Source organism: Drosophila sechellia, chromosome 3R, assembly GCF_004382195.2.
Source record: "Drosophila sechellia strain sech25 chromosome 3R, ASM438219v1, whole genome shotgun sequence".
NCBI lineage: Eukaryota > Metazoa > Arthropoda > Insecta > Diptera > Drosophilidae > Drosophila > Drosophila sechellia.
Window position 1 is genome coordinate 25,449,529 of NC_045952.1, and position 19,372 is coordinate 25,468,900.

The window sequence follows — 19,372 nt, forward strand, 5'->3', positions numbered from 1 at the left end:
ACAGCTATAAATCAAACACCATCCAATGTCGAAAGTGAGAGTGTATCTGATGGATCAAAAGGGGCCTGGATAAGCCACGCACCCACATGCGAGATCTTAAGAACTTGGCTAAAGCCACTTACGTATCTGCTTTTCGCAGAAACCTTACTCATATCGGATCAGCATTTCCTTAGATCTGAGCTAATGTGGAACTTAAGGTACACATTTCTGACAGGCAATTATAAGCAGAATGTTTCGAAAATACTTTCACCGAAAAGGCGTGACAATGTCACTACCAGGCAGCTGAAAACGAGAGCCAAATAATTTGGCTGACAGCCAAATAGCTACCGATTAAATGAGCTTCATAAAAAACAAGAGCTAAATAACAAAACAAAACGTCAAGTTTACAGTGTGCAGCCATAATTTAAAATGCGAATATTTCCTGAAAGTAAATAATAACTTAGGTATATTTATGTCAAAAAGCTTGTGTAACGAGCAAATGATTGGTTATATACGATGACACTTTAATGCCCATTAAGGACAAAAAAAAAAGATGTGACTATTTAATTATACAAAACTATGGTTTATGCACATTACGAAATTACGTGCCAATTTACTTAATGATCTGATATGGAAAACCACAATGGGCGTGTCTACTTTGATGGAAAGTGGGTGGGTCCAAGTGAGATATTCACTTTCGATAAGAATCAAAATGCTAACTGCCTTCAAATAGGAGAAACAATTGGCCATAAATAAAATATTAGAAATATTAGAAAATAAATTACTGAAGCCCAGAAGGTCGTAGAAAATCTTTCATAAATTTAAGCATTTTTTCTCTCACTTTTAAATGTATTTTTTATGAATGAATAATTTTCTGTTGACTCGCAAATATGCCAGAAATTGTAAAACGCTTAAGCAATTTACAACGCCAACCAATTTATTTAGTCGTCAAATCAGAAACTCATCAAAATTGTTGCATGCCATAAAACAATCAAAACTACTTGTAGAAAAACGCCACATTGCTACTTATCAATTGCGAAAATTGTAAAAAATTAAGTAATTTTTTTGCCACATTCGCTTGGGTTACGTGTCGTTGATAATTAAAACAGGAAATTGTTTTTTAGAACTCAAGGCAGTGAAGTGACTTGAAAGGGCTACTATGAAGACCCCTCATTAAAAATTTTAGCCTATGCCACTGACAATTTGAACAGAGAAGTGCTTTTTTACCCTTTTTTTTGGCAGTTTAGAAGTTTATTCAACCTGAAGAAGTTATTCTCGCCAGGTAGAAATCCACTGCTTTTATATCGTCCACTTTTTTATGGCATTTCGTGGACATGCAAAGTGTTTTTTTTTTCCAGCGGAGCTTCACCCACGAGCTGCATGAGCGGCTTTTTAGCTTTTGTATCTTGAATCTCGTGGTTTGGCCGGCTAATTAAAATTGGGCTGTGCGAGTTTTTATGAGTGTCTAAAAAACACTGACGGCTGCTTTGTTGCCCGGTGGCGTCATAGTCATAGTCCGCATTGGCCAAATGGGAATGAGCGCTAATTTAATTTACAAATTAGCCGCACTCGAAAACTGCATGGCAAAGTGTCGAATTGAGTGCTTTAATTTGTCATTTTTTCAGCTGGGGAAGTTTGTGCCTGGCATAATGTAACAAAGTGATCGCTAAACTTTGGACGAGGTATATGACTGGAATTTAGAATTAACTGCTTAAGTGCTTTGGGCGTAATTTTAAAAGTAAATTTTGAGCAAACGTAAGTGAGTCACGTTTGTATCGACTTGGTAAACTAGATAACTATCTTAAAATTCATTCACATTTCGTGTTGTTACAAACATTTGTCATATTCTCAACTATAAAATGCAATTACCTCTTCTTTTATGCTTTTTTTTGATACCCTCTACTTTGTATTCCACAGCCACTTGATTGTTGCATGCGAAATGCTTCGTTTTGCTTGGGCGTAATGGTAATCGTATGGTAATTGCCGCACTGAAGCGAATTGCATTTCGAGTTGCACGTCTGTTGGGGCATGAAGTGGCATGGCGAATGGCCGGGTGCCACGCCCACTACGGGTAAGGGTGTCAACGGCAGTCGTTGATAAATCACAGCCCAAACAGCCGAGGGAAAACATTCCAAATCTCAAGGCTTGTTTGGATGCCAAATGTTGTCATACCCACTCCAGAGCATCTCGAGAACTTGAGATTCCAGTGCCTCTTGGGTGCAAAGGTGGCAAGTTCTGTTGGATATGTCACCATCTCATCCGCTCGCATGCGGATACAATGTGTTGGGGGCAGCTTTTCTCATCGAGGGGGGGGATCCCTCAAGTGTGTCAGAATAACTCCGTGATATACAATTATAATTACGTCTTGGCTGTTAATTCTTGCCCCAGCTCTTTTCGCTACCGTTGGGTAACTGCAAATAAAGCGACTGGTTTTTTTTTGGTGTTCAGTTTCTTTGGTGCTCTGCACCGGAAATGTGACTCAAAGGGGTCCAACACATCTGGAACTGGTAGCTGCTTCCAGTCGAAGACGCATAATTAAGTGCATTGTCTGGACGACTTCATTAGTTGCCTGCTTTTGTTTTCCCTTTTGCAACTGGAAAATATTGAATATTAAAGAAACACAAATCGCGCTTTCAGGCGGGTTATGCTAATGCCATGTTTCACTTTCCATTTATTTGCTTTTCTTTCAAACAAAACACATTTGAAATAAAACTCGGTGCAATTCAACGAAATCGAGTTGGCAGCGGCGGAAATCAAAGCAAATGGATTGGGTCAAGCTCGGCCAGAAGTAAACATAGCTACAAAGCCCACAAAGTTGGAAAAGCCCCGAATAAACATTGCGGCTTTTGTGAGTTTTCCCGATGAGTACGAGATGATCAAAAATCCGTTCGTTGATGTGACAACAAATGAATGGTTTATTACCTCTGCTGTGCATGCAACATTAGCGATTCCGAGTTCCACGAGTTATGCTGACGTTTCCGCAGAATTTTTCCGCACCCACGAATCATCGACTGGAATGGTTCATTAGACCCATGCGAAATGTGGTGAAATGGGGGAGAAAATAAAAGCACCAGAACAGGGCTCCATTGGAGTTCCTCGACACGTTCTGGCCACCGAGTTCACTAAACTCGTGGCCGATGCGATCAGTTGGCTGACTCCCCCCTCTCTCTAGCCTTTATAAACATTCAGCAATTGACAATGCGAGGCGGCCAACATATTTGTTATTGTTAAGCCCAGACATTTTGGCTGCCTCGGCAAAACCATTAAACAGAAAAATAAAACTTCGAACGAATGTACTTTTGTTTAGCAACTTAAGTGGCGGGCCAATTAAAAGTCTAACGCGACTTTGTATGTGACATAAGATCGCTGTGTCAACTTCGATCTTGCACATGTTCCTTGTGACCTATATAGCATTTCTCCCGAAGCCAAACATGTGTTTTGGTTTTCACTCGGCGTTAATTAATGCTGAAAGTGTCAGGAGATTTCCTTTAACTCGTCAAAAACTGGGTCACTAAAGTAAAAGGGATATGCAAAAAAGACGCCAACAGATTCCTGACACATGGCGGGCATTAAGAGGCAGTGAATCAACCCAGTTTCGCACCTCCAACTCCTCCGTATGAAAGAAGAAGGAGAAGAGCGTGAAAAGGGATTCCACGCACCAGCCGCTGGCTATCGCAGTTGGGGCATCTTTGTCTGGGGCCAGTTGAATGGAACTCACTTGTAAGCATGACCAGAAGTTGTTTACATAACCCACATACCTCGTACCCCTTTGGGGAAAATGGGTTATCATTAAATATGACACAGACGGCGAACGTATCCAATTGAATTGTGTGTGTGAAACTCCCCCCAACATGGACATTTAACGAAAATAACAGTGAAGAAAATGGAAGAAGAAACGCTTGTTTGGCTGTCTCTGATTTCGATGAATCCGATAAGATATCACTTTTGTTAGGCGAAGAAAAGCTGCCACGGCAGTTTGATGACGTAAATGCGACAATTTCTTTCCAATTAAATGTCAGCTTTGTGATAAGAATGTATTGTTTTTGGATCTTGCCCAACATAAGTAGTGTTGTAGCAGTTATTTTGTTAAATATTTCCGGACTCATATCGAATTTCCCAGGAAAATGGTACCATTATAAATCTGATAAAATTATAATTTTTATGACATTCTTAGTGTAGAAAACTAGAAGTTTGTATAAAGTTCCACACCGTTTATGTTCTTCGATTTAGCCAAATCACTTCCCCACCAAGTTCAAAGTCGAGCAATGAAATTTTTGTTATGGCTGCTATTGAACTCTAGTTAGCGTCTACATGTGCTCCAAAGTGTTTGTGATGTTTTGGCATTTAACGCATGATTGAGTCATTAAGATATGGAGTAGTACCCCCTCCACCACCTCTACGATCCTCTACGCGTAACTCGAACCCACAAAAGCAAAGTAAAACGATCTGGTGTATGTGTGCGAAATGCAAACAGTTGCCACATTTAGGTTTTATGAGCTAAGTTCATTTTCGATTTCGTTTAACGACGCAGGCAAACCAGAACGTGTATCATAAAACTAACCGATGGGAAATGGTATGGGGGTTCCGAATTTCGGATAGGTGGTTGCCTGGTTGCCTGGGCATTTGGTTTCGTTTGAGTGATCAACTGATTCGATGATTCATTCATTTGGCGGTTTTCAACTTGGACGTCGTCGGCATGGTGAACTCATCAGATTTTGATGGTTGAGAACAGAAAGTGCTGAAAGATATTATAAATTAGGTTCGCAAACTGGCATTTTCAGGGTTTTTTGAGATGGCAATTATATTGGGCTGTGAGTGTCAGAGAAATATTGATTAATATCAGAAGAAAATTCCTAATTTAAAGATCAATTAAAATGCAACTAAAGTGTTTTCCTTTGCTATTACAAAGCATTTAAATTCAAAAGTGATTAAATTTAAGTAGCTCAGTTTATTTACCCACTGCAATCTGGTGGGCATCAAAACACGGACTACTCGGAAGTGATTTTTGAGTGCCATTGTTCATCGTGTTATTCTATAAATGTGCAAAAATCATTTGGGGGAATTCAAATTTCCTTATGGTTAATTATAGACGTGGCTGCCGATCTGCCAAAGTTGAATAACACCGAGGTGCTGACACACACACACTCGCAGCAGATTGCAGAGAACAAATGTGCTGCAAATGTGCGTTTTGTATTTTTAGCGATATTTGAAACATTTGGCGCCGGCAATCGGCAAATCGCCTCTGTGTAATTTACACTCACGCATCGCTGGCAAACAACAAAGCGGGGGAAAATCGATTGGCGGAGGGGGGTTGAATGAATGAAAAATCGGACCAGCCCCCCTGCAGCGACACGTGCCACTGAACGCATTTTCATTTGCCGCTTCGATTTTCCCCCTCTCAACAGACGCGGCGTCAATTTAATTAAATGCCGTTCAATTTAATTGCCAACAAACCGAATTCACCCGCACCTACATACCCTGTACATTAAATAATTTTACTTTTAATTTCCCACCCCGCATTTCATGTTTATTTCCCATCATTTCGCTCACATTGATCAATCACACGCTCATCATATCTTTTAGTTAATAAAAAATCAAACATCCAATCATTGCACATTGCTTTCCTAATTCATTTGGCTTCAAATTCAGCTTGCTCTCTGTTTTTTCTTCTACTCCTTCTCGTCGAGCGCAGCCATCATATCCTTTACCAATCCCAAACTGCAAATGCCATTGATGGCATCTGCCATTTACGCGCCCACCACAACCACCACCACATCAACAGCCGGCACTCCGACATCAGCCAAAATCGCATCTGCATCCGCATCCGCTTCTGCTTCATTATCATCGCCAACAGGTCCTTTGGCGGCAGGATCGGCCAGCACATCCTCTGCCGCCGCGGGCGAAGGTCCTTGGCAAGGACTCGTTGCCAAACTGCGTAACTTTAAGCTCGACGATACGAAAAACATACGAAAACGTTTCCATTTCGATTACATTTCAAAGGACAGATTTTTGGGTATGTTTCAAAATTTATAAGAACTGTTTTAATACTGATGTAAAAGAGATTAAAAAGAGGTACAAATTTTACACTCTGATGTAGTGTTGTATAACTTGTATAAAAACAAGCCTAATGACTTGTAGAAATTAAGGCAACTTTATAGATATCGCACCATTTTTAGTCCGAAGAACCCGACTTTTAATCAAAGCGAATTAGCATTTTCATTAACCATGTTCGTTAAACTTTACGCGTTCGCGTTGCCCCAAAATGTCGCCGGTGGGCGTTCCCATTTTTTGGTGGCGCCTCACGCTTGCGGCCCACACAATTTCACCGCATTGAACAAAAGGCGGGAAAACGGCTTGATTTGAATATGTTGACGCTACTTAAACTTCGACTTGTGCATATTAAATCGGCATTCGGGTGGGGCATGCTGCGGTGCTAATGAAGTAACAACGGAAATTGTGGTTCATCATGTGTTCATCAGAATCAGATTTGGTTCCACCTCCCACTCGGCGGAGGAGCAGAGGCAAACAAACAATAAATTTGGGCTAAATGGAAAAGTCGGAAAAGCTTTCAGGGCGCTGCTATCACTGAGCTATGCTACTTGACAACTGATTTATCAGTGGCACACGAGTGTGCCCCCTTTCAATCAGCTTGCAGCTGCAGGTGGTGCAGTTGGTGTTTTTTTATTTTCGGCTGCACCACATAAATTCCAACGCACCACCGTGGTCGAAGATCAAAGCCGGAGAATGCCGGTAATGGGGAGCAGATGTTGGAAACCCCCCAACCTCCCACCGAGTTGAACTGCAGATACATTGCAACAGGAGGGAAAAAGGTGGAAAATCGATGAGAGTGCATGTTAGAAAGTTACCGCAACCTTTCCACGAAACACGGTCGCTGTATCTGAGTGAAATTTGATTAAAACAGACTGCCGATGGTTCACTGACATACCGATGCCTTTCCTATAAAAGTGCCATGCGCACACATCATAAAAAGTTTGAGGCCTCCTCCTCCTCCTCCTCCTCCATCGTTGAAGGCCAGCGAGAAATTGGTAATGGTAATCGGGCAGTGGTAATTGAAAATTCGCAGCACGTGCTTCTATTTCTGCTCCCGTTCCCGTTGACACAGTGAGTGCGGAAAGTGTGCCCACATCATGCCATCTGATAAGCTCCTCGCCAGCTTTTTTCCACTTGTTTTTTATTTTTTATCTACTTCCGCGAGCGTTGGCATTTCTGCTTATCACGATCACGGTTTTCTGCTTATCTGATGATCACGCACTTATGTATTTTTAGCGCAAGGTTTTTAGATAAGAGTACCAGGAAAAACGCAGTTTTCCGTCCAAGAAAGTGGTGGAGCTCTTAGTCATCTTAAATTGAGTTAAACTACTCTGTTTATTCAAAATAAACCCCTTTCTGCAGAAATTACTAAATTACTTTAGTCAAGTGTTTGCATACTTTTGGTCGCCACTGTTCTATGCGTTTTGGCGCAGGTCCAACAAGTTTGGTACTTCTTAGTTTGTTCTACGGACTGTTTTGGCCCTTATAATGAGCTAAACATTAATTTTCACTTGAGTTCATTTTTCGCCATAAAGAGCGAGTTTAACGATCGGTTTAGGCCAGCAACTCAGCGGGGTGGCTGGAAAACGAGGGGGGAGGGGGATTGCTTTTCACATGTCGTTCTCGACACTTCGCTAAATGGCCCGCTAACATTCTGTGTTTTCCAAAGCACTCGAGCCTTGGCTAAATTATGCTATAAATCAGTTTGATGTTGTTGCCATCAATTGTTTACATGGACGGAATGTATGCATATAATGCATTGGCATTCCACGCATTTCGAAACAATATTTCGAAGCGATGATCTATAAACAAATTTTGAATGCAGTGAAAACAATCAATTAATTGGACAAAGCATAAACTTTATGGCCCAGTTGTAAAACTATAGATATGTGGGTGTGATAATTTCGGATGGCTTCGTGTTCTTTTGGGGAAATGCATTTATATGTATAATAAAAGGGAAGATAACTTCTTGATTTATAAGCTTTTAAATTTGAATTGTTATTTAATTGTGTTTTATATATTTTCCAGGCGGTCAGCTGAAGACCAAAAATGGCCAAAAGTACGTTTTCAATGGACCCCCATCGGGGGTATATGTCTCCAAAGCCTGCCTGATCATCGCTGCTTTCATCACCGTGCTGGCCCTACTCTTCACCATTGTCATAACCTATTTTGTGACCAGGCAGGGATTGAATCCCAAGGAGGTGACTCCTAGGTGAGTGCTGGTGAACCCGATTCATGTTAAATAAACGGGTGTGGTTTGCCTATTAAGTTTGGCCGGGTATTTGCTTTATTTCGCGTTTCCGTTTTGCATTTCTGCTAAACGTTTTGGCAAGCGTGCTAATTGGCAGTCGAAGGCTATACGTATGACCTCATTCGGAAAGTGAAAGCAGTTTATGCTTTTCCTCCGACGCATTTCGAGGTGTGGAAGGGTCAAACGAATGGGAATTGGGTGTGACCCGAGCACTTTGCATACAACAACGAGTCCAAACTGATTTGTATCCTTCCACGCAGTTGCATCACCGCCGATCATCCCGATGTGAATGCGACGCCCATCCAAACCGCCGGCTGGGTGAGCATGAATTCTCCGCCTCCTCTGGATGCGGCCACGCCCACTCCGATGGCAAGTCCCACGCCTACAAACACACCCACCGTAACCACAACCTTGGCCATGCCTGCGTCGAGTGCGAAGCCCGAAACCAGGATGGTGGATCCGAAAGTGGGTGACATTCCGGCAGTGGAGCCAGCAGCAGGAGAAGTCGAGGATAACACGACTAAGCCCATCAATCGTCCACTTAAGCTCTACGAAGGATGGCGTCCACTTCACTATAGGTAAGTGAATCACTTAGCCACTTGGACCAACAATTGCTCTTAATGAATATTAAACCAAACACGCGCCGAAAGAACCTCATTCTGCTGAAATTGCTTTGCATGCGCGCATTTCAATTTCAGCGAAGATGCAGCTGACATCTAAATTGCTCACTCGGATTTTCTACAATTTCCGGCTCTTTTTGCTGCCACTGCAAGTGCCGGAATCGATCTTATTCTTATCACGCTGACACTTGATAGAAAACTGTATCAATTTGTCTAGCTAAAACGTTTTGATCAATATGTGTTATGACAAGCTAAGATATTAGCTTAATAACTTAAACGTTTAACGAGATAATTGGGATTAAGCCGTCAAAAGTTTAGACAAGGCAATTACCACATTTCAACTGGTGATAATGCATTTTATTACACAAATTATAAGCAATTAAAGATTTATTCAGAAATTTGTAAACTAGCATAACATGCACTGGGTAGAAAATTACATAGAAACTGAAAATAAGATTGAAATAAACTAAGCAGTAGTTCTAGAAAAGTTTCCCAAAGGCTGCGCTATTCAATGGCAAATACATGCTAATGGAGTAAACTTATTCTCATAAATACGGATACACAGCCGCCGAGCCCTTATCCTTATCCTTGGCAACTACTCCACTGGCATCCACCCCAAACCAAACCAGCCCCATTGACGTCACTTTTCTGTGCTCGCGCGGTACAACACATTTACTTTTCTATTTCTATGGAAGGAAGTGGGTCAAGGATTGAGCCGTTGCAGTTCAGTAGTCGCCGTGTACCAAAGTGGAGAACCCACCAGCCAGCCACTTGCAGTCGGGCTAACAACTTGTTTAGGCCACCGCAGGAGATGGCCAGTCAGTCAAAGAGACCAGTAGTCAGTGGGAAATCGGTTAGGCCTATGCCATCCATCCATCGGTCACAGTTCGCAGAAGAGGCGGCAGATATCTAAGAAAAGAATTGAGGCACGCCGACAATCGGCATGACATAATGCGCCAAATAGATGGCCCGATAGAAAGATACAAAGATAGAAAGATACTTTGCTCAATGAAGATGCGCGGCTCCCCGGTAGCCGCATGCATTAATATAATTGACACAGAAAGCCCAAGCTGGGCATTAATGTGTGCACCGCACGCAGCCTAAAAAATAAAAACTCCAGATGTGGGGAAAGTCCAGGGCAATCCGGTGGATGGAGTCGATTCTTGATGGATGGCGGCAAGTGCAGCACAGTTTTGCCACTCGAGCGGATCGATGGCAAGTGATTTTGCAGCTGCCGATCAAAGCGCACAACAGTGTTGACCGGCTGTATCTGTATCCGTATCTTCGTCTGTGTGGCAGATACTATCTGAAAGCTCGCTTCCTGGTTGCACCCAGAACACGCATTGTAAGCCAATCGCCTCAATTAATTGCAACTAGGCGCAAAGCCCGCACCCAGGGGATTCCAGTTTGGCCAGGGGTTTGGTTGGAGGACTCGGCATTGGAGTTGGGTCGATGGATGGGGCTCCAACTGGCTGCATCTGCCAGCGGGTCTGTGGCATTCTTGGCATTCGTGTGTGAGCGAATGAGCCGGGGGAATTGATATTCAATCTTTGTGAAGTACTCTAGCACCCAGGGGGTAAGTCAGCTTTTTGAAGATACTTTATGTATTTAAAATAATTTCGAGAAATTACTTTTAATTGTATGACAATTAAATAATAATATCTTAAAATATATTTAATTGCAAATCACTTTATTTAAATGCCACTTACATTATGTTCTTCAAACGAACTTAATCAAATAGTTGAAGATAGGTGTGTTAAATATAGAAGAGTTTAGCAAGCATAGAGCATTGCGTATTTGTGGTTGCCAGCTAGCCAATTATTGCGCTTGTTGTTTGCTTTGATTTAATCGCCGATGCGGCTTTTGATGGCATGCATTTCATTTGCCGCCATTCCGAACTAATGGCGGCGTCCGAAGTTCGAGGCAGACTGCAATGCCCCCGAATGGCGACGAATAGGTGCCAAACACATGTTTGTTTGTGGTCCCCTCTAATTTGCCCTCTTGGCGGGCGATTGATTGATTGATTGATTGGCACTTTTGATGGCAGCGACCTGGCGTTTTTGGACAGCATTTGCATTTCACCTGCAAATGCAGAGCATTTCCCGTTCTATTTATATGATACCTCCTCAACTATATGATACTCCTCTTCTTGCAGCCTTTTGATTGAGCCAAGTGTGGCAACATCTATCAGCAACGGCAGCCTGACCATTGAGATCGAACGCGATGTGTCCAAGGTGACCAGCTTGGAGCCCATCGTGCTCGACGTGCACAATGTGAGCATCTCCAATGTCCGGGTGATCCGCTACCTTGAGGATGCCGCCGGGAATTCCAGTGAGGAACAGGACTTTGATTTCGACAGCGACTACGGGGAGGATAATGCCACTTTTGTGATTCAATTGGGCAAGGCTTTGGCGGTGGAGACCCAGCTGAGAGTGCTGCTCAGTTTGGATTTCGTCAGTCAGGTGACGGACACACTGCAGGGCGTCTACAAGACCAGCTACACCAATCCGGACACCAAGAATGAAGAGTAAGTCAAGCCCCAAAACTCCAGGAAACTCCTTTAACTTTACTTTTCCATTTACTTTTAGATGGATGATAAGCACTCAGTTCTCGCCCGTCGATGCCCGTCGCGCCTTTCCCTGCTTCGATCGACCGGACATGAAAGCCAACTTCTCGATCAGCATAGTCAGACCCATCCAGTACAAGATGGCACTGTCCAACATGCCCAAGTCGGGCAGCCGCCGCTTCCGCCGTGGTTTCATAAGGGACGATTTCGAGACCACGCCGAAGATGCCCACTTACCTGGTGGCTTTCATCGTGTCCAACTTGGTGGATTCGCGGCTTGCCAGTCAGGACAGTGGGATGACACCGCGAGTGGAGATCTGGACGCGACCCCAGTTCGTGGGTATGACTCACTATGCGTACAAGATGGTGCGAAAATTCCTGCCCTACTACGAGGACTTCTTCGGGATCAAGAATAAGCTGCCCAAAATCGATTTAGTGTCTGTGCCGGACTTTGGATTCGCTGCTATGGAAAACTGGGGACTCATAACCTTCCGCGATTCGGCGCTACTGGTGCCCGAGGATCTGCAGCTGGCCTCCTCATCGGAGCACATGCAGGTGGTGGCCGGAATCATTGCTCACGAGCTGGCCCACCAGTGGTTCGGCAATCTAGTGACCCCGAAGTGGTGGGATGATCTCTGGCTGAAGGAGGGCTTTGCCTGCTACATGAGCTATAAGGCGCTGGAGCACGCCCATCCAGAGTTCCAGAGCATGGATACTCTGACCATGTTGGAGTTCAAGGAGTCGATGGAGCACGACGCGGACAACACCTCGCATGCCATATCCTTTGATGTGCGCTCCACCAACGATGTCAGGCGTATTTTCGATCCCATCAGCTACTCAAAGGGCACCATTCTGCTGCGCATGCTCAATTCGATCGTGGGCGATGTGGCCTTCCGTTCGGCCACTCGTGATCTTCTGAAGAAGTTCGCCTATGGAAACGTGGACAGAGATGATCTGTGGGCCATGCTCACGCGCCATGGTCACGAACAGGGTACTCTGCCCAAGGATCTGAGTGTCAAGCAGATCATGGACTCGTGGATCACCCAGCCCGGTTATCCGGTAGTCAATGTGGAGCGTCGTGGTGCTGATCTAGTGCTGCGCCAGGAACGCTACCTCCTGCCCTCCAAGAACACTGCGGATCAGAGCACCTGGTTCATACCCATCACCTTCGAGACGGATGAACTGCGCAAGGGCGACAACATACCCACCCACTGGATGAGGAGCGAGGACGAAGAGGAGCTCATCGTGGGCAATGTCTTTGCGCACAGCAGCAACAGCGACAACGTGATCTATCTGAATCTCAACCGGCAGGGTTACTATCGTGTCAGCTACGACATGACCTCCTGGGTGGCGCTCAAGAAGAACTTTAGCACATTGCCCAGGATCACAAGGGCCCAGTTGCTGGATGATGCACTGCATCTGTCGCAGGCGGAATACCTTACCTACGACATACCGTAAGTTTGAATAGTAAGACAAGTAATTGAAGTTATTAACATAACATAACATAAAATACGATCCTGTAGATTGACCTTCCTGATGGAGCTGTTTGATGCTGTGGATGATGAACTGCTGTGGATTGCCGCCAAACCCGGTCTCAACTATCTGATCTACAACCTGAAGAGGGAGCCTGCCTATGAGACCTTCAGGGTAGGAATCTAGTGAAACTAGTAACTTTTAGAGTGTTTTATAATTTATTTTAACCAGGCCTTCATGAAATTCATCGTACGTCCCGCCTTTGATCACTATGGCCTGAATGAGCCGGACAATGAGTCCCACTTGCAACTGAAGCACCGCGCCCTGGTGGCCTACTTTGCCTGCAAGTTCAACTACGATCGCTGCACCCAAAAGGCGCGTATGAAGTTCCGCGAGTGGATGCGTGATCCCAAAAACAATCCGTAAGTTTGTACCTGAAATGCAAAAACGTATTATAAACGATGCAATCATAAATCAACAGCATTAAGCCAAACCTCAAGTCTGTGATCTACTGCACCTCCTTGGCGGAGGGCTCGTCACCGGAATGGTATTTCGCCTACAAACAGTACAAGACAACCACCAGTGCTTCCGAGAAGGAGGAGATACTGAACTCGCTGGGCTGCACCACCAAGCCCTGGCTGCTGTCCAAGTTAGTTACTAGTTTGATCCATCAAAGACCAAAGTCTGATGTGCAACAACTTCGCAGGTACCTCAACATGACCATCAATCCAACATCGGGCATACTAAAACAGGATGGCGCCTTGGCCTTCCGCGCTGTGGCCTCCAATGCCATTGGTCATGAGATAGCCTTTGATTTTCTGCAGGGCAACATAAAGGAGATTGCCGAATAGTAAGTGATACTTTGTGTGGTATGTTGAATGTATATTAATTTAGTTATGTTCAATTGCACCATAGCTATGGCGATGGCTTCTCCACGCTGTCCGAGATGATCAAGTCGCTGACCATCTACATGAACAAGGACTACCACAAACACCAGCTCCTGGACTTGGCCGCTACCTGCCGCAAACTGGGACTCCATGCCGTGGAATCGGCCATCGAGTTGGCCCTGGAGCAGGTGAACAACAACATCTACTGGCGCAGCCACTCGTACCACAGCCTGAAGAACTTCCTTGAGGGGATCGTCAGCGAGTTCCAGATCAATATCTTTTAGGAGAGCATATGGAAGTTGGAAATGGGGGAGAACTCAAATTGATTTCAACCAAAAACGCGATTTAGTTATTGTAACTATTACCATTATTTGTATTCGTGCATAGGCCTCAAATTAATTTAATCAAACGAATTATTTGCGAAAAGTGATATAAACGTGTAAGTTAGCCAGCATAATTTAGGTAACCGATTTACTTTTTGCAATTGTATATTTATTTATTTGTAAGACTCGCTTCTTTTGCTTTTCGGCATTGCTCTGCAACGTTCCTACTAAAAAATAGAAAGCAATCGGAAAATGCATAGTTCGAATAACTCCCATTCATCACTTCAGGCATCAGTTTAAGTCCACAACACAATATCTGCCACGAAATATCTAAAGTGTAAAACCTGTATTATCTATATCTATATCTATACTTATGATTGTCAAGTACTTTGTGTTTGCACACCTTTAGATCCTAAGTGAATCAATCTAGCACTAAGTAAACCAAAAATCTATTTTGTAGTCGATCCTATCAAGGAGTTTAAAGGTCCTGGAAGGAAACTGAGCGTGGGAAGATATTGAAATTGAGTGTCCTTAGTACATGGTTTAAATTGTTTGCTAAAGCAAGAGTAGTACACCCACAACACACAAATATATTTATTAATGTACGAGTACATATTATGTATTTTGTAAAGCCCAACACGGAAATACTTGTATTGCTGCTGCACAACCATGTAAATAAGTTTTAAAGCTTACACTAAACACTTAAATAAACTATGTATTTACGTAATTTTATTCAAAACTCTTCTTTAATTACTGCTCATAAACTTTGATTTCTTCTGGGAGTTTTTAACTTGGCGGTTAAAGAAATTAAATTAACTGTTTGTTCGGCCCTGAAATGCAGTATTTATAACAGTACGGTCACACTCGGCTCGGAACGATGTGGCGTTTCAATTCCCGCCGTTCCGATTTTAAGGCAATGTTTTTAAACTCTGATTTAATGGATATTTTAAATGTTTATATTTTAATAAACAAATAAACATATATCATTAACCAATTCCCTTACTTTATAAATATCTGAATAAATTGATTTTGATGGCAACCCTAAACATTGGTTTTCAAGAATTTTCTGGGTTTCTTAAAACGGTCTTACTATCAACTAAATTTTTGTAAACAAATATTAACACAGCTTGTATATTAGAAAAAGTAGGTATATAACAAAATTAGCAACAAAATATGATAAATTAGGTTACCTAATAAAAAGCTGACCTCTTCGTTGACCTTTGTGTTATCAATCAGTCGAATACTTCGGTGTTTTTCTGACTCTCGAGATAATAGGCATTGTTTTGAAATCTGTAGTTCAAAGTACCCAAACTCAAACTTAATGCAATTTCATCTAGTGAGCAGAAGGAAGTGGGACGCTTCCGAAGAGGACAGATTCATCGATATCTGGATCCACAACTTGCATCTGTTCGAGCCTGGCAAGAAACTGACGGAAACCTATGCGCAACTGGAGCCCTATTTTCGAGATGTTGGCGTGGAGATCAATGTCCAAGGAATAAAGTCGAAAATGGAATCCCTGAAGCGGAAGTATTTCAAGTCAGTACATAACTTTCAGATGGAGAATCGGTTTGATAATCTCTGAGATTTCAGTTTGCTACACTCCGACCAAGAAGACCAATCTATCACCTGGAGGCACTTCGATGCGATGGCTCTGGTGGTGAGAGCATCTGCCAATGAGGTGAAGGATTCGGAATGGAAGGACTATACGCAGCCAGCAAAGACGCCTCGTAAGAATCCATGGAATTCCAACAAGTGAAATGTATCTAATCGAAGATTTCGACATTTCAGATAAAACGCGTTCCTCTATTTATATGAAAAATCCCGCACAACGTATCAAATATGGTTCGTAACTCATAATAGTTTAAATTGTGTACACTCTAAACGGTTTTAATTTCATTATAGAGACACCATTCAAAACCGTCTTCGTGGATGAAAGTGCTGTGAACTATTTTGACGATGAGGAAATGCCCAACGCCAAAAGAGTTAGGAAAAGATTCAGCAAAAGTAGCAACGTTAGAATAAAGGGGCGAAGAGTTTGGCAGCCGGCGGAGGAATGCATATTCGTTGATGTCTGGGAAAAGTTCGCCAGTCACATACAGAGTGATAGGAAGAAAATGGATGTCTACAAGGATATGCATAATGAGCTGCAGCTGCGTGGTGTTGGTATATTACCTGGCGATATTAAATCTAAAATTGAATCACTTATGCGCACGTTCAGGTAAGAACTTTATAAGCCTATTATAGTCTTATATTTCATTACCAATGATTGCAGAGCACAGCGAGATTCGGTGGGAGATAAGTCCGAGTGGATTCATTATTCGAAGATATTAAAGATCCAGACTCCTATTGATTTCACCAAGCTGGATGTATTTTCCGAGCACAGTAGCAGCTACGAAGACGATGCATCCTGGTTCAAAGAATTGGAGCCGAAACCGGATCCCGATCCTATCAGCCAACCACCGAGCTCTAGCGATTCCGTTGTCAATCAATTTGACAATAAAACTCAACTGAGCTCTCCCTCGTGCAGTGAAGTTTGTTTTTGGTCTGATCCTGAACCCAGCCACTGCAAGGTGTCTATTGAAATGTTGGACCAAGATGAGTCGACAAAGCAGTTCGAATCTCCCTCCATCGAAAAGCATAAGGCTGCTGAAGAATTTAGTCAATTTGTAACAAAAGAGCTAGCTGTCTTGAATGATGATTTGCTAATAGAAGCAAAACGCCAAATATACAATATCATATGTGTCATGCATAAGGAACAGAATGAAGTAAATAAAAAATCATATTGACCAATTAAACGTATATTTTTTCGTACTTAAAATTAAAAAAATAATGTTTCTAAGGTTCTACCGAGATTTGAACTCGGATCGCTGGATTCAAAGTCCAGAGTGCTAACCATTACACCATAGAACCGCGATTTCAGCCTGGCGCAAAACAAAACATCTACTGCCGCTAGAAAACACGAAAGAATTATCCTATTTCTGACATTAAAATTATAAATAAACATTTATGCGTGAAATTTATTTTTATAAAAAGTTTCTAAGCTTCAAATCTTTATATGAAAAAAATGAAAATAAAAATTGATTTGAGAAGGTTCTACCGAGATTTGAACTCGGATCGCTGGATTCAAAGTCCAGAGTGCTAACCATTACACCATAGAACCTTGATATGGAGCACGCTGCTAAATGACACTTTTATGCAGCGGGCACATTTTTTTTTGGTTCTATGGTGTGTTAAGAAGGGGGTTGAAGATAAGGAAACGATAGTGGATTTTATACGTTCAGTTAAGTATTTAGAATGCTTTTGAAACAATCTAAAGCAAAGTGTCACTTTGGCATTTTAGGGATATCGAATAAGCACAGATGTTTGTTGCCAGGCAAGCCGGTAAAAGTTTGTTTGATCGATATACACAAGATTGAATAAAAACATCGAGCTGCTCCTTTATTTATTTGATATTGCACAGCCAAAAAATGGAAAAGGAAAAAAAGAAATCTCTTTTGGAAAGATACAACATACCAGTGCACTATTTGGATTTCGCTCATGTGGAAAAGTGTACAAATGCTCGCGAAATGGAGAAAATCGTCCAAATCCTGCGCTCCGGCGAGGAAGGACATTATCCGGACTTGCAAAAATGTGCGGAGGAGAAACTGAAGGCACTGAAACCGGATAGCAAGCTATTTCGCTATGAGGAACAAATAAAGCCAAGCACTGTCCTGGACAAAACCGAACTAAAACCCATTTTGGTAGGTTGTCTTCTTCATTTTAAATAGGTATTTATGAATTAACCTGTAATTATACCTTAGGATTGGACTGACTCCATTAAAACAAAGGACAGTGCTCTCAATGAGCTGAAGAAGGTTAAGCAGAATTTGAATCTTCCATCTGTGCGTAAACTTTCCAAAATCGATTTGGAGAAGCAAAGTGAAGCGGAGAAACCAAAACCAAAGCCAAACGCTGCATCTCAGACCAATACCACGAATAAGGAGGCTCGAATCAAGTCTACGGACTACAGAAAATGGGATAAGTACGATCCCGATGAGGAGATACTGCGCATGGATTTGAATGAGGAACGCGACCAGGAGCAGATAGAGAAAATCATTTCCAGTCACAATAAATCGATTGCCAAGGAAGAGTTACAGAGCGAAAGGGATTCTCTATATGAACGCCTCCAAGCACAGCTAAAGAATCTAAGCCAGCTGGAGAAGGAGCAATATGCTGAAAGGTACATATATCTTAATGCATTATTATATATTTTATATATGTATCCATTTTTTTTAAAGACATCGACTGCGTGGCAATGAGAGCTTCAAGGCCAAGGAATATGAAAATGCCATTGAGGAGTACAACTGTTCCATAATATACGATCCTGAGAATGCAGTACACGCTTATAATAATCGCGCTGTCGCTCGTAAGTAATTATATCAATAATAATATCCTTTAATTAAATATTTCTTATTTCATTCATTCGTAGATCTCAAGTTGAAGAAATACTTTTCGGCCATATCGGACTGCCAAGCCTGTCTCCAGATCGATCCGATGAATATTAAGGCACACCTTCGTATGGCTGAGGCCCACAATGCCGAAGGGAGACATCTTGAGGTAATCATTTTGAATACTTCTATCTTTCTTAAAGCTAAAAGTTTCCATTTTAGTCCCTAAACGCTTACAAAAAGGTCCTCGACCTTGAGCCAGATAATGCCATAGCCAAGAAGGCCGTGGAGAAGCTAACTTCGATGCTGGGTGAGGTGGCTCCGTCCTCTGCCACACGTTTGATAATTGAGGAGATCGATCCTCCGCAACTGAAGACTTCCGAACCCAAGAAGGTGGCTGAGATAAGTGACCCAACTGTGGTCAAGAAACCCGAACCAGCCGCCTTGGCAAACAAACCACCACCCATTAAAGACTACGATCTAGCCGAGTTGGTCAAACCGAATCGAATGGTAAAAAGCAACTTGGTGTCAGCCGCCGAGGCCTTGGGTAATAAGTTGCAGGCCACCAAGGGAGGTGCTGCTCCAAAGAAGCCACAAAATCCTCCCATGACACCAAAGGAAACCTTACTGCGTTTGCCACAGGACAACCTTAACAATAGCAATAAACTTCTTATACAGGAAATTTAGAGAACTGCATACAGTATCTGCAGCGTGATGTTTTTACGATTGTAAACTTGTTTAAAAATATATGTAATGCAAATAAATAGTGGAAAAATCACTGCTTCGTTATGATCTT

At 42.6% G+C, this 19,372-nt stretch overlaps 3 protein-coding genes and 2 non-coding genes across 9 annotated transcripts in view; 3 read left to right on the forward strand and 2 right to left on the reverse strand.

Moving 5' to 3' along the window:
* Window positions 1–14,888, forward strand: part of LOC6617101 (aminopeptidase N) — a 28,869-nt gene extending 13,981 nt beyond the window's left edge. For 3 of the 5 annotated variants that reach the window (XM_032720454.1, XM_002041392.2, XM_032720455.1), the window contains 10 exons: window positions 5,672–5,992; window positions 8,059–8,242; window positions 8,542–8,859; window positions 11,057–11,428; window positions 11,490–12,920; window positions 12,990–13,113; window positions 13,171–13,361; window positions 13,421–13,588; window positions 13,646–13,789; window positions 13,855–14,888. In XM_032720454.1, the coding sequence (XP_032576345.1) occupies window positions 5,672–5,992; window positions 8,059–8,242; window positions 8,542–8,859; window positions 11,057–11,428; window positions 11,490–12,920; window positions 12,990–13,113; window positions 13,171–13,361; window positions 13,421–13,588; window positions 13,646–13,789; window positions 13,855–14,110 (3,509 nt within the window). In that variant the 3' untranslated portion in view covers window positions 14,111–14,888. The remainder of the gene's footprint in view (window positions 1–5,671; window positions 5,993–8,058; window positions 8,243–8,541; window positions 8,860–11,056; window positions 11,429–11,489; window positions 12,921–12,989; window positions 13,114–13,170; window positions 13,362–13,420; window positions 13,589–13,645; window positions 13,790–13,854) is intronic. The other 2 variants (XM_032720456.1, XM_032720457.1) reach the window with 1 other exon arrangement.
* A 322-nt stretch (window positions 14,889–15,210) lies between these two features.
* Window positions 15,211–16,944, forward strand: LOC116801392. Its single transcript, XM_032720458.1, has 6 exons — window positions 15,211–15,292; window positions 15,487–15,685; window positions 15,740–15,876; window positions 15,938–15,991; window positions 16,052–16,367; window positions 16,422–16,944. Coding segments are annotated over exons 1-6 (1,221 nt in total). The 5' UTR covers window positions 15,211–15,291; the 3' UTR covers window positions 16,936–16,944.
* A 43-nt stretch (window positions 16,945–16,987) lies between these two features.
* Trnaq-uug lies at window positions 16,988–17,059 on the reverse strand. The gene has a single exon. It is a non-coding gene; the product is annotated as a tRNA-Gln (tRNA).
* Window positions 17,060–17,237: 178 nt separating this feature from the next.
* On the reverse strand, window positions 17,238–17,309 carry Trnaq-uug. The gene has a single exon. It is a non-coding gene; the product is annotated as a tRNA-Gln (tRNA).
* A 307-nt stretch (window positions 17,310–17,616) lies between these two features.
* LOC6617102 (sperm-associated antigen 1) lies at window positions 17,617–19,354 on the forward strand. Its single transcript, XM_032721578.1, has 5 exons — window positions 17,617–17,889; window positions 17,950–18,368; window positions 18,427–18,554; window positions 18,618–18,745; window positions 18,799–19,354. The coding sequence occupies exons 1-5, from the start codon at window positions 17,617–17,619 to the stop codon at window positions 19,261–19,263; spliced, it is 1,413 nt and encodes a 470-aa protein (XP_032577469.1). The 3' UTR covers window positions 19,264–19,354.
* Window positions 19,355–19,372: the final 18 nt, after the last annotated feature.